General features: G+C 46.5%; 1 protein-coding gene across 1 annotated transcript; it reads right to left on the reverse strand.

The window, feature by feature from the left end:
- Positions 1–230: 230 nt before the first annotated feature.
- SERPINA14 (serpin peptidase inhibitor, clade A (alpha-1 antiproteinase, antitrypsin), member 14) lies at positions 231–6,248 on the reverse strand. Its single transcript, XM_038544054.1, has 4 exons — positions 5,222–6,248; positions 4,078–4,345; positions 2,350–2,497; positions 231–486 (listed from the first exon to the last, which is right to left on the reverse strand). Exons 1-4 carry the CDS (start codon positions 5,865–5,867, stop codon positions 277–279), a joined length of 1,272 nt encoding a protein of 423 aa, XP_038399982.1. The 5' UTR covers positions 5,868–6,248; the 3' UTR covers positions 231–276.
- Positions 6,249–11,935: the final 5,687 nt, after the last annotated feature.

An 11,935-nucleotide genomic window follows, 5' to 3' on the forward strand; every position in this document is an offset into this window, starting at 1 on the left:
ACCCTCTAACTCCCTGCTGACGTCCTTCAGAATCACTTCCCTGTGTATATTATCCATTTTCAGGACAGAGGTACACCTGCCAAAGTGTCCAAAGCAGGCCCCCCACCTCTCCTTATCCTGCCCTGTTCCAGGAGAGAAGACCAGCAATGACCCATTCCAACTCCATTCTCAGCCCACACTTCTCAGACTCAGCTTCTTTTGATTCAATAGCAGTTAGTTTTATTCACTTTATTCAGGAACAGCTGAATTCCAACTCTGTGGAACCCGGCCCCATTTCTACTCAGCTATGGGGTTGAAGACTTTGCCCATGAGGATTGCTCTTTGAGTCATCCAATCCTCCACAAACAGGAAGAAAGGTCTGTTGAATTTTACAACCAAAGGGGTTGCTGTATATGTGTGACAGGCGATGGTGTTCCTTGAGTCCATGTCCTTGGAGGTGTCCATCTTGCCTTCCTTGCTCACCTCCATTGTGGCTTCATGCATCGCCTGGGGAGAAACAAGTCTTGTCTCAGCTCTGAGCATGAGCTCTCCTGGCTGGCCTGAGAACAAGCTGGGGCCATGTGCCCAGCTGGCCCAACTGGGCCCAGGGCAGGGAGGCAGCTCCATCCATGGCTGATGGTGGGTGTGGAAACACTGGCTCCCATTCCCGAGGAACCACTGAGTCTCTCAGCCATCAGGATCCACCCTCGAAGGCCAGACACCTCAGGAAGGGGTTCACACTCACTGCTGAGTTCTGTCTGTCCCAGTCCAGGCAGAAAGAGTTAAGGGGTTTAAATGAGAAGAAAGAGGAATAGAACTCAGAGGGAAGCTGGGCGGTCTGAAGGCTTAGGAAAAGATCCCATTGAATCATGAGGATGGGTCTTTCGAATGCTTTTTGAGTAGGATGTGGTAGAGAGAAAGGGAGAGAGGGAAGGCTCTAGTATTTCATATTTCCATCCAAGCATGGACAATTTTCCCTCCAAGTGGATATGCTTGTGCCAGAAAATCCATGCCCACCCCTCTGATCTACAGGAGGCCCTGCCCAGAACATAGTGACTTTGCTCCCATACTGTGAGGGATACACCATCCATCAGTGCCAGCCCAACACCCCACACTCAGTATGTGCTTTCCCAGAGGATTCTGTGTGAATTGAACACAATAGGGAAAGCTGTGGCCCCAGAAGAGCCACATCCCATGCGGTCTGGGCCTTGGGAACTCCATCCAATGTCCTCTGTGAGTGACATCTCACTCATCCCTCAGAGAACAGACCCTGTCCCCTCCCCAAGGTCAATGGGAGAATCAGGTAAGAGAAACATGAAAAATTGCTCTGTAATCTTTCAAGTGCTGTATCATGGTGAGGGATTATGATTGTTAGTGATGTCCTAGGCAGTATACTACAGGGTGGCCACAAAGCAGCCAGCCAGTCTGTGACTTTGGGAGAGTAATCAGAGGATACCCACTGTGCCCACAAATGTTCCCTGGCAGCTGGATGTCTCATAGGCATCTCAAGTTGACAGAACCAGTCTCTGCTTGCTCATTTATACCCCCTGTTTCTCCATCTTCCTACATCAGGCTGGTTCCAGCATCTACAGAGCTGGCCTTTCTGCACACAGGGCTTCCTCACCACTGCCCCATCAAACCACATTCACCTCTCACCTGGGTTACTGGCCACACTTCCTCCACATTGTGGAGTGTCATCTTTTATAAAACACAAGTCTGTTCGTGTCAGCCTTGGGGGTCTCCCATGTCAATCAGAACAGCCCCCAGGCCTGGCAGGACCTGCAGACCCATGTAGCCTCCTCTACCTGTTTTCTGACCTCACCGGCCACCTCTCAGGGTCACATGCACCATTCAACTGTGTCGGCCTCCTTGAAGTATCTCAAGGATGTCAAGCCCATGGCCCCTTCAAGATGCACTTGAACATGCAACCCCTAAATGTGTTCTCTTGGTCTCTTCTTTCTGTCTTCAGACCTTTGTTTGAAGACCAACCCGACCTGAGGACTTTCCTGGCCAACCAACCCCAAGCCAACCCAATGCACCCCAGCATGCTTTTCAGTTTCTCCATTATACGCCTTCACAGAACATATCACTGACTGACATGGTATATATTTATCTATTGGTTGGCATGTTTGTTGTCTGACCTCATCAGGAGAATGGAAGGAACCTTTATGAGGGTAAGACTTAGGCTCATTCACAACTATATCTCCAGAGCCTCTAAAAGTGCTTGGTGCAATTGCTTGTGTCTGAAACACCCAGGAACCCCAAAATCCAATGGACCAGGACAAGATTTATAGCTTCTATCTTTTTAAATTGTTTTTCATTCAGAACTGTTGTGGATAAAACAGAAATTCTAGAAATTGCTCTACTCACCTCAAAGATAGTTGGGAAATCCTCCTTTGTGATGCCTGAGAAGTTTGCTCCTGTAGTAAACACATTACTGATGCCCATCTTGGGAAGAATTTTTTTTAAGTCTATCTTGGAGGAGATCTTGAACTTGGGCATAATTATGTGCACCCATCTGTCAGGAGTGAAAACCACAGGGAAGCTAGAAACATCTCTCCATAAACACTTTGCTTATGCTTTCACGCCTCTTCCAAAAGAGAGTTAAGGAAAGATGAGGCATGGGTGCTTGCATGGGGAGAGGTTAACAGTCCTGGAGCATGAGCTCCAACCTTGCATTTCCAGACAAATCACTTGCCTAAAATACAGCTTACTATTCAAGCTATGCCCTTCACAGGCTTCCCATCCAAGAGAAGATGAGGGTCAGGCCAGGGGATCCAGCCCTGAGTCCCTCCATCCCTCCAGCTATAAACAGGGATTTAATTGAGCAGTGATCCGAAATGCAGCCCAGGAGATCTAGTGCATAGGGCCATCCGTCCCACTCAGCACGTTGTGTTGCTCACAAACCAATACATTTTCACCTGTGTCCATGTGATTTTAAGCTTCTGAATGGATTGTAACCCACTCAGTTGGGCTCCTCTATTGGTGTAAACCCCTGTTCCAATCATGACATTGTGTGAAGTACAGCCATGGTAGATAATAGCAGACATGCTCCACTGTGGCCCTCAACCACAGAAGATGCTGCATGGGCAGGAGCTTGTGCTCCTACATGGCATGAGGTGAACACTATTTGGAAATTTTTTTCCCCAGACTTCACATTTATTGCCTGAAGACTGCCCCTGCTCCCCCCAAAATCAGTGGGCCATTGGAAATCATACTTTCATTATGTGATTTGTCCACATTTGATTGGACCGTGGTGGATACTGTACCTAAGCTGGATCAATCCAACTCTCCCTTCTAGGGATATGTCATTGGAACAGAAATGTGTTAGATTCAGTCTGGAGTAGAGCATTTGCTTGAGTGGAAGAGAGCCATGTCTGTCCATAATGGACTCAGCTTGAAATTCACCTCTTAGGATCCTTCTCTGATCATCATACCTAATTAAGATCCCCAATGAATACTCTACTTCTGAATCTTCTATTCTATCACCCTACTCATTATTTCCATAGTTTTACTGCAATTTGAATTTATACATTTATTAGTTGACTTACTGCCTCTCCCACCAGACTGGAGATCCCACAATGGCAGACATGTGTTGGCTAGCCATTGCATCCCCAGCACTAAGCGGTGACTGGCATGGGAGAGATGCTCTGAAGATACGTGTTGGGTGAGTAAACCATGAGCTGAATTGGTGGAAGCTGGTTTGCTGAGCCAGAGAGGTAAGGAGCAAGGATGAGTGGTATCAGGGAGATAGACTTCCCAATGATTTTGCTGTCCCCTGTCCAACCCCTCATGACACCTGGCTGTGTTTACCCCCTTATGTGCATCTTTCCAATACATTGCTTTCTCCACCCCCTAGAGCTTGTATGAAGTAGATTTTTGGTGTAACCAGAACCATCATTTAGACAGCTTCAGGGGCATCTGGCTGATAAAGGAAGCCAGGCCACCATTCTTCCCACTTGGCTTATTTCATTTTCCACAAATATGCTAGGAAATAACAGATACTCAATTCCCCTGAAATAAGACTTCTGCTCAGAGGAAGTGAGATCTGAGCAAAATTTCAATGTGGATCTAGAATGTCCCTCTAGAGTAACATACCTCATATTACTGGATTGCAGGAGTGTAGCTCTCTGAACAACTATTTCTTTTACAGCAGAGTCAGGCTGTCCCACGTCTGGGAGCACAAGGACTATGGACATGTTTCCAACGAAAGGAATTTTAACCATTGTAGCAAACAGCTCCTCCGATCGGCTGTAAATCATTTGTCCCGTCTTCCATATCATGTCCACCGGCACTGTGGTGTGTTTATCCACAAAGAAGTCCTCCTTGTGCATGAGGTTGCTATGAAAAGCCATTTCCCAAGTGCCTAGGGGAATCAGGAAGGAAAAATCTCCAAGAATGACCTATTGGAGAAGGCGTCAGCACCCACGTGACTGGGGACCCCAGCGGTGAGGGGCTTGAGAAGGGAGCAGCCCCCTTCCAGTGATCCCTGAACCTCAGAGAACAGAGCACTTAAAAGTCCAGACAGATGCAAAGGAAAGGAAGGCAAAAACATGGAGTTTGAAGATATTTACCATAGGATTTCTTTACATCTGTATTTCCCCAAAAGATGTTTCCCAAAATATTGCCTGCCTCTGCCACTATAAGACCAGGAGAAAATTTTGTTGTCAAATAATTTGGGAAACAGTGACCACAACACCCCTTCTTTGAAAATTCCTGTCTGTTTTAGTGGATTAAGAATTCTATACACAACTAATGAATCACTGAACTCTGCAACTGAAACTACTGATGCACTATATGTTAATTCATTGAATTTAAACCAAGTAAGATAATTTTTTAAAAAGAGTCCTGAGAAGTCTTATTACCAAAAAAAGTCCATTTAAAATTGTTGAGCTTATTCAAGGAGGGAGAATTTTAATCAGAAAAACATAAGCCTGAACCCACATGGGTACACACATACTCCTGCATGGAATCCTTCTCCCATCAAGAGCTACTCCATTTTACTCAAAAATAGCTTAAGTTTGGCAGATGATATGATTGAAAGGGTTGGGAACGGAAACACTTAAAAAATGCTTGGTAGTACAATGAAATAAAAGCAAATTAAAAGTTTTGAATTTACCAGCTTATGGGAAATGGGATATAATGACCAAAACTATATTTTTTTTCTAGCTGAAACCTTTCAGGAAACACAAGGGGCAGATGTTACCATCAAACAGAAATTGATGCCCTTGATAAACCTTACCTTTGAAGAAAACGTAGTCTACAAGAAACAGGAAAGTATGAGGGTTCAGAGAGGTGATGAGTTCCTTGGTTCTCTTGTGAGTTTTTTCAGCCACAAAGTGATTGATTTGCTTTTTGGTCTTTACTACATCTCGGAAGTCAATCATCCGGGCCCTCACGTCATACATCGCCTGTGTGTCCCACAGAAACGGTGAGTTGATCTTCCTATTGCTATCAATAAAGAGCATGTCCCTATGCATCAGGTGGCCTGCCCTATTTAGCTGCTTCAGCATCTGGATGACACTCTGGAAGCCATGGTGCACGTCCCATACCTTGATGACTTTGAGGTCAAATCCAAGGCCCTCAAGGAGGTTGGTGAGCGTTGTGGATCTGGTCCCCAGGGAAAGCATGGCGAAGGAGGCAGAGATACTCAGAGGGGAGAAGATTATATTCTTTCTGGGATGCTCCATTAACAGGGTTTTGAACAATTTGTGGGCAAAAGCCTTATTGCCAGCTTCGATCTTGTGGTGGACAGGTGAAACTTCCCATGACGAGACTGGGTAAATGCTCCATTTGGATCTTTGTTTCACTTGACAGAAGATGCTATTAAAAAGGCCACAGAGGATGAGGGCCAGAGAGAGAGCCAGGTGCATTTTCCTGTGGGACATTTCTGCAGCAATCCAGGGAGCTGTAATCAGAAGTAAGAGGCGGGGATGGCAGTGAACGTTCTATGAAACGTGTTCTCGATGCTTAGGGGCTTGAGAAAGGGTCCATTATTACCTGAGTGCTGGGGTTACTCTTAGTCCTTGATTGGAGGATGCTAACTAAGGCTAATGAGAAATGGCTAAACCATTTTGGAACACTACTTTAGACAAATTGAAGATGAATGACCTGATGACAAGGGATCCAATCCTGCCTCTGGCCTGTGCTGCAAGTGGGTCCTTATGCAAGTTGCTTCCCCCAGCCTCGTCCTAGCGCCTCTTGTCACTATGACATTCTATGATTTCGAGCACCGCTCTACACTGAGGCTTCTCTCTCTCTCTCTCTCTTTCTCTTCCTTCCTTCCTTTCTTTCTTTCTTTCTTTCTTTCTTTCTTTCTTTCTTTCTTTCTTTCTTTCTTTCTTTTTTTCCTTCCTTCCTTCCTTCCTTCCTTCCTTCCTTCCTTTCTTTCTTTCTTTCTTTCTTTCTTTCTTTCTTTCTTTCTTTCTTTCTTTCTTTCCTTTCTTTTTTTTAATACAGAGCTCATGACAACATCCTGAAAAGTGTGGAAAGAGAAGAAGAACCAAGGAGAGAGATAAATCAGGGAGTGTAGATTCAAATGCTAAAGAGATGTGGCCAGAAGTACACCCAGACAAGGCCAGCAAGTATCATGCAGTAAGAAGCATTAGGGACTGTGGCAAAGGGAGATGTGTGCCCAGGTCAGAGGCAGGCAGGTGCCACTCTGCTCCAGCCAGGCTTACTGTGTGGGAGTGCTGGCTCAGTGGTGCCAGAATTTTTTTTTTTTTTTAGGTTTCTGAAGAAGCTGGAAACCTAGATTTTTGCATGAACAACTCAATCTTGTCAAATGTGCTTGCTAACATCATCTAGCCCAGATGGAGGCCAGATCTGGCTTCAGGGCTACCAGGTGTGATTTCTGAAAGGAAGCCCAGATGGTGGTGTTCAGGTAACTAGGCCATGAGCTGAACTAAGGGCCTGGCAAGGTCATCTCAAGAAATCCTGGCCACCTCCTGTGGGCCCTCCTGGTCCTCATAACTGCTGCCTTGACCCATTATCAAGGTAAAAACCTCTCTCTGCCCCCAGATATGCCCCCCATGACTGACTGGGACCAGAAATCAGGCCTGGAATCTGAAGGGTGCTCTAATGGTGGGATTTCTGGCACCCCCCCCAATGGGAAGGGAGAAGATGTGAACCATGCCCTGAGTTTATGTTCAGTTCAACCATCTCTAGGGCAGGGCCCTGTCTTCCCTCCCTGGTTTTCCTACAGTTCCTGGCGCAACTCTGGGACAGAGTCTATTTCTCTGCATGTGTCTGGTGATCCAACATCATGGCGTCTCTTGTCATTGCTGCCGAAATAGCATCTGCTGTGGATTAAGGTTTATATCCCTCAAAATATAATGGTATCTGGAGGGGGAACCTAAGGGAAGCAATTAGAGTCCGACAAGGTCATGATGGTCCCTTATAAGTGGCCATATATTACTGCTCAGGCAAGAAGAGACACCAGAGCATTGGTTCTCCCCTGTCCCTACCCATGTGTATACCCATGAAGATGAGGTCACGTGAGGACACTGCCAGAAGATGGTCATCTGCAAACCAGGGAGAGGGTTCTCACCAGAACTCAACCCTGCTGGTAGCCCAACCAATATATTTCTGCTGTCTAAGCACCCTCGACCTCGCCCTGGTCTGTGGCATTTTGTTATGGCAACCAAGGTGACTGAAAAACATCTCCTGGTTCTCAGTCTTCCTCACCACTGACCCTTCCAGCCACTTTGCAGCCATGGTGGGTTCCCCAAAGTATAAATCATGATTTCCTCTCCCTGGTTCCCCATGAGCCTCAAGGGGCTGGAGTACAAATTCTTCAGGTGACAGAGAAGCCCCGTAGACCTTGGTTCCTGTCAACTAGACTCTTGGCTCTGAGCAGCCTGGCCCATGCCCTTGTTGTCCTCTCCAGCAATGTCCCCTACCTCCCATTTCCCCACCCCCTATTATTCCTCTCCTTCCCTGCCCCCTCCTTGGGGTGAAGAAAATAGTGCAGGGATGAGATCCCAGAAAATGCACATACACGCTTAGCCCACTGGGTTTTCCATCATCTTCCCTAAGGCAGGTACTACCTAAAACATGGCAAAAAGGAGCAATGAAACACACACTCAGGTAGAGCCAACTCTGTCCCCAAGAGAAAGGTGACTTACCTTCCAGAGGAGTTGCTGTTGCCATGAGCTCTTTGTATCTGCCCCTGCCTTATTTATATTGCCGTGAGGGTAGCGACATGGATAAACCAGAGTTAATATTAACAACCAACAGATCATGTTCAAATACTGTCCAAAGCAAACAACAACTGAATCATTTCTGTTATTTTCCCTTTCACATCAGTCCCCAGTAAGACAATGAGCAAAGTAATGGTTATGGCGCCATTTGTGTTACTGGTCATGAATTTGCTCAGGCAGGATTTCTGCAAACATCCACTTAACCCCTCCTGAGAATCATGCTCTGGCCTAGGTATTTGAGGAACAAGATGCTCAAGGTCTGGCCTTCACCTTGAAGAGAACCCTTGGCCCCAAGGAACTCGGTTTAGAGGGAAAGATACACATGTAAAAAGATGGTGGGGCCCATGTGACTAGTCAGGAAGAGTACACATTCCCAGTAAGGAGCTGTGCAAGAGAAGGAAAGGACCCAGTAAATGACCTGGGACCATCAGGAGAGGGTGGGTACCTTTCATCTAGGTCTTTAAAAGATAGGCAGGAGTCTACACATTCTCAGGAAAGTCTGAAGAGGGAATTCTGGATGATGGGGTGGGGTGGGGGTGCCCAGGACTTGGTGGGGAAGGTCAAGGCTGTATGTGTAGGATTATTCCAAATCTAGAAGGAATTTACTTCTCGCATGATGGAAAGAAAACACTGACAAATCTTTCCCCCAGTAACAGCTAAGAAGCTGGATGCAATTGTCAAAAACCAACCATTTCTGTGCTCTAGTAATCCACCAAACTTCTATGACAGAGAAGCTTTCATTCGTGAAAAGTACTAAACTTTGGGGTCTATGTGTCACAGAGTCTGTGACATTTTTGTCTGAGGCTGCTTCCTTCAGAACCGGCCTTGCTGGTGGGTAGTCAAATTCACCTGATTTGGAGTATTGTCTATTGAAGTGATGATCCCAGTGGCAAGCAGTGTGTGTGTGCAGGGTGGGTGGAGTTAGCGGGGGGCAGTGGTTCCTCTAGTCTGTGTTTGGGTTTGGGACAATATATAGGCTAGTGGAGTAGCAGGAGGTTAAACAGGGAGTCCCAAGAAGTGTGGCAGCTCTAGGGGCCTGTTGAGCCCTCTGCCTGCAAGCAGAGGGGAGGCTCTGCATCTGGACACATAGACTGGAGCAAGTGCAAGCTACACATACCTCTCTGGTCCATGGAGAAGCAAGAGAGAAGAGTGAAAAGTAAAAATCTGGGTGATACTTGAGAACTGCCTGAGGTTTGAACAGACTCATCAACCTACATCCAGATCCATCAGTGTAGAGTAGAAACTTTATGGGCTTAAGGTATTTGAACACAATTTCTGAGCAATGTGTGGCTGAACAATAAGCAATACGATCATAAGGGTGACCTCTAGGAAGCAGGTTTATGCATAAAATAAGGAAAAGAAAAACAAAAACATCAGTGGCCAGAAGTGGCAGGGGAAACATGTTTTATAGATTCAGTCTAAGCAAATACTACAGAAACACACAAAACCAAAAACCCCCAGGAGGGAAGATTCAGGATCCCGAGTAACTATACCATATTTTGTAAAATGTCCAGCACTCAAGAAAAAAATCTCAAGACATGCAAAGAAACAAGAAAGTGTGACCTTACTCAGGAGAAAAGAGGTCAATAGAAACGGTCTTCAAGTATCCCCAGATACTGAACTTAGCAGCCAAAGACTTCATAGCAGATACATAATAATAATGACAAAAAAAATTTTTTTTAACGGGCAAAAGACTCTACCTGACATTTCACTGAAGAGGACATATACAAATGGCCATTAAACACACGGACATGCAGATTAAACCCACAATGACATAGCATTACACAACTGTTAGGTTGTCATAAACAAGACAGAAAGTACCAAGTGTTGGCAAGGACACGGAGAAACTGGAATCCTCATCTGCAGTGGGTTGGAATGCAGAACACTGATAGTCTGCCATTGCATGGACAGACTCCGACAGCGTTACGGTGAAAGAGAGAAGCCACTCACAGGACTGCATACTGTCAGATTCCATTTCTAGGAGAGGTCCAGAAAAGGCAAGTTTTTATTTTATTTTTTTATTTTATTTTTTTTTAAGGCAAGTTTTTAGAGAGAGAGGCAGATCAGCAGTTTTGCCTGGGGCCAAGAGAAAGTGCCCGGAAAGACTAAAAATGGCTTTGAGGACAGGTTTTGCTATTAGAAGTATTCTAAAGCTGGATTGGAGTGAGGCTGAATTTACTAAAATCATGAAATTATACAAGGAAAATGGGTGGATTTTATGGCATGCAAATTATTAGCTCGATAAAGCTCTTTAAAAAAAAAAAAAAGATGAGCCATGGCAAGGAGCTTTGTTGGAAGGTTGATGGGCCTGGGGTCACATGGGCCTGGAGGTGAGCAATAGCACCCCCACTGGGGTCTCCGGGGGCGGGGGGGCGTGTTGAGCAAGTCATTCATCTCCCAGAGCCTTAGCATCCTCCCCCGTAATGGAGGAGATGATACCCTATTTTGCAGATTGTTCTGAGAGCTTAATGAGATACGGCATGTACAAGTAGGCCCCTCATCCAGGACGCCCTCCTGGCTGACATCTGAAGTTCTATATGGTTCTGAGTCTCCTGATGGCCAACCTGATTGGAGAATCTGCGATGGCTGGTGATCTCTTTTGCCCTTGGCCACTAGATTCTCCACGCTCCTTGTGCCCCAATTTCTAAACTGGGTCTCTGCTTTTGTTGGGCTGCCTGTTGCTGGGGCAGCTTGGGCCTGACCTCCAGTTGGGTCTCACTCTCCTCCTCCTTGGTCCTGGCCTCCCAACGGACCCTCATGTCTGAACTACTTGCCTTGTGGCTTATGTCATCTGCCTCCTTGCCAGGCCCCTGTTTGGACAGGCGCTCCCACCCCTTCTCCATTCTGGGATATAACAGGCTGCTCTTCCAATCCCAAAGCCCTCAGTGGCTCCTTTCTCCCAGGAGCCTCAATGCTGTGCCTCTGCCAACCCACCAACTTCATATCTTACCACTCACTCCTGGGACCTCCCCTCTCCAGCCAGATGGAGTCATTGCTGATAAGCAAACAAGCCCAATAAGGAAAAACAAGGTTTTTCCTTTGCACATGGTGTTCCTCCTACCTAGGATTCCAATTCTCCTTGTCAGGCCACCGCAGCCCTTGTCCACCCTTCAGGATTCAGCTCGGATCTCTCCTTGAGAAAGCCTTTCCTGTCGGCCACCTCTCTCTCCTTCCCCCTTGGCAGAGTTAGGTTCTGTGGACTGCCACAGTACCATGTTCTCACCTCTCTCTTAGTGTGCTGGCCTGCAAAATGCATCGGTTCACTTCGCCTCGGTCTGTGAAATCTTTGTTGGGGAAATCTGTACATGATATGATGGCCTCCTTCGTCCTGGTCCATGGTAGATGTACGGATGTTCAGTAAATGAACAAATGAGTACATTATATTCCCCCAAGAGACGCTGTCTTCTCTACAGAGAAGCCCCGATTTCCCTTTCTGTATGAGGTGGGCCACTTGGGGCACTTCTTCTTTGCTTGGGGAGCAGGGTCTGAGCCAGAGAGGGGAGATGATACGGCTTCCAATCCTATCTACATCCCTCCGCGGTGTTGTAGGCAACAATGGTTGGCCCCGTGCTGAGTGGAACCCTGTACTGTTGGGCTCCTGTGTCACACACCTGATCTTCAGTGTCTCACATAACCTTCTCACAGCAATCACACTGCACAGGTGCTATTATTACTGGCCCCATTTTAGAGGGATCCGGGCTCAGAGAGGTTCAGCAACTTATCCGTAGCCACACAGCTAGTGGGGAGCTGAGCTA

The sequence above is a fragment of the Canis lupus genome, chromosome 8 (assembly GCF_011100685.1).
Source record: "Canis lupus familiaris isolate Mischka breed German Shepherd chromosome 8, alternate assembly UU_Cfam_GSD_1.0, whole genome shotgun sequence".
NCBI classification, from domain to species: Eukaryota; Metazoa; Chordata; class Mammalia; order Carnivora; family Canidae; genus Canis; species Canis lupus.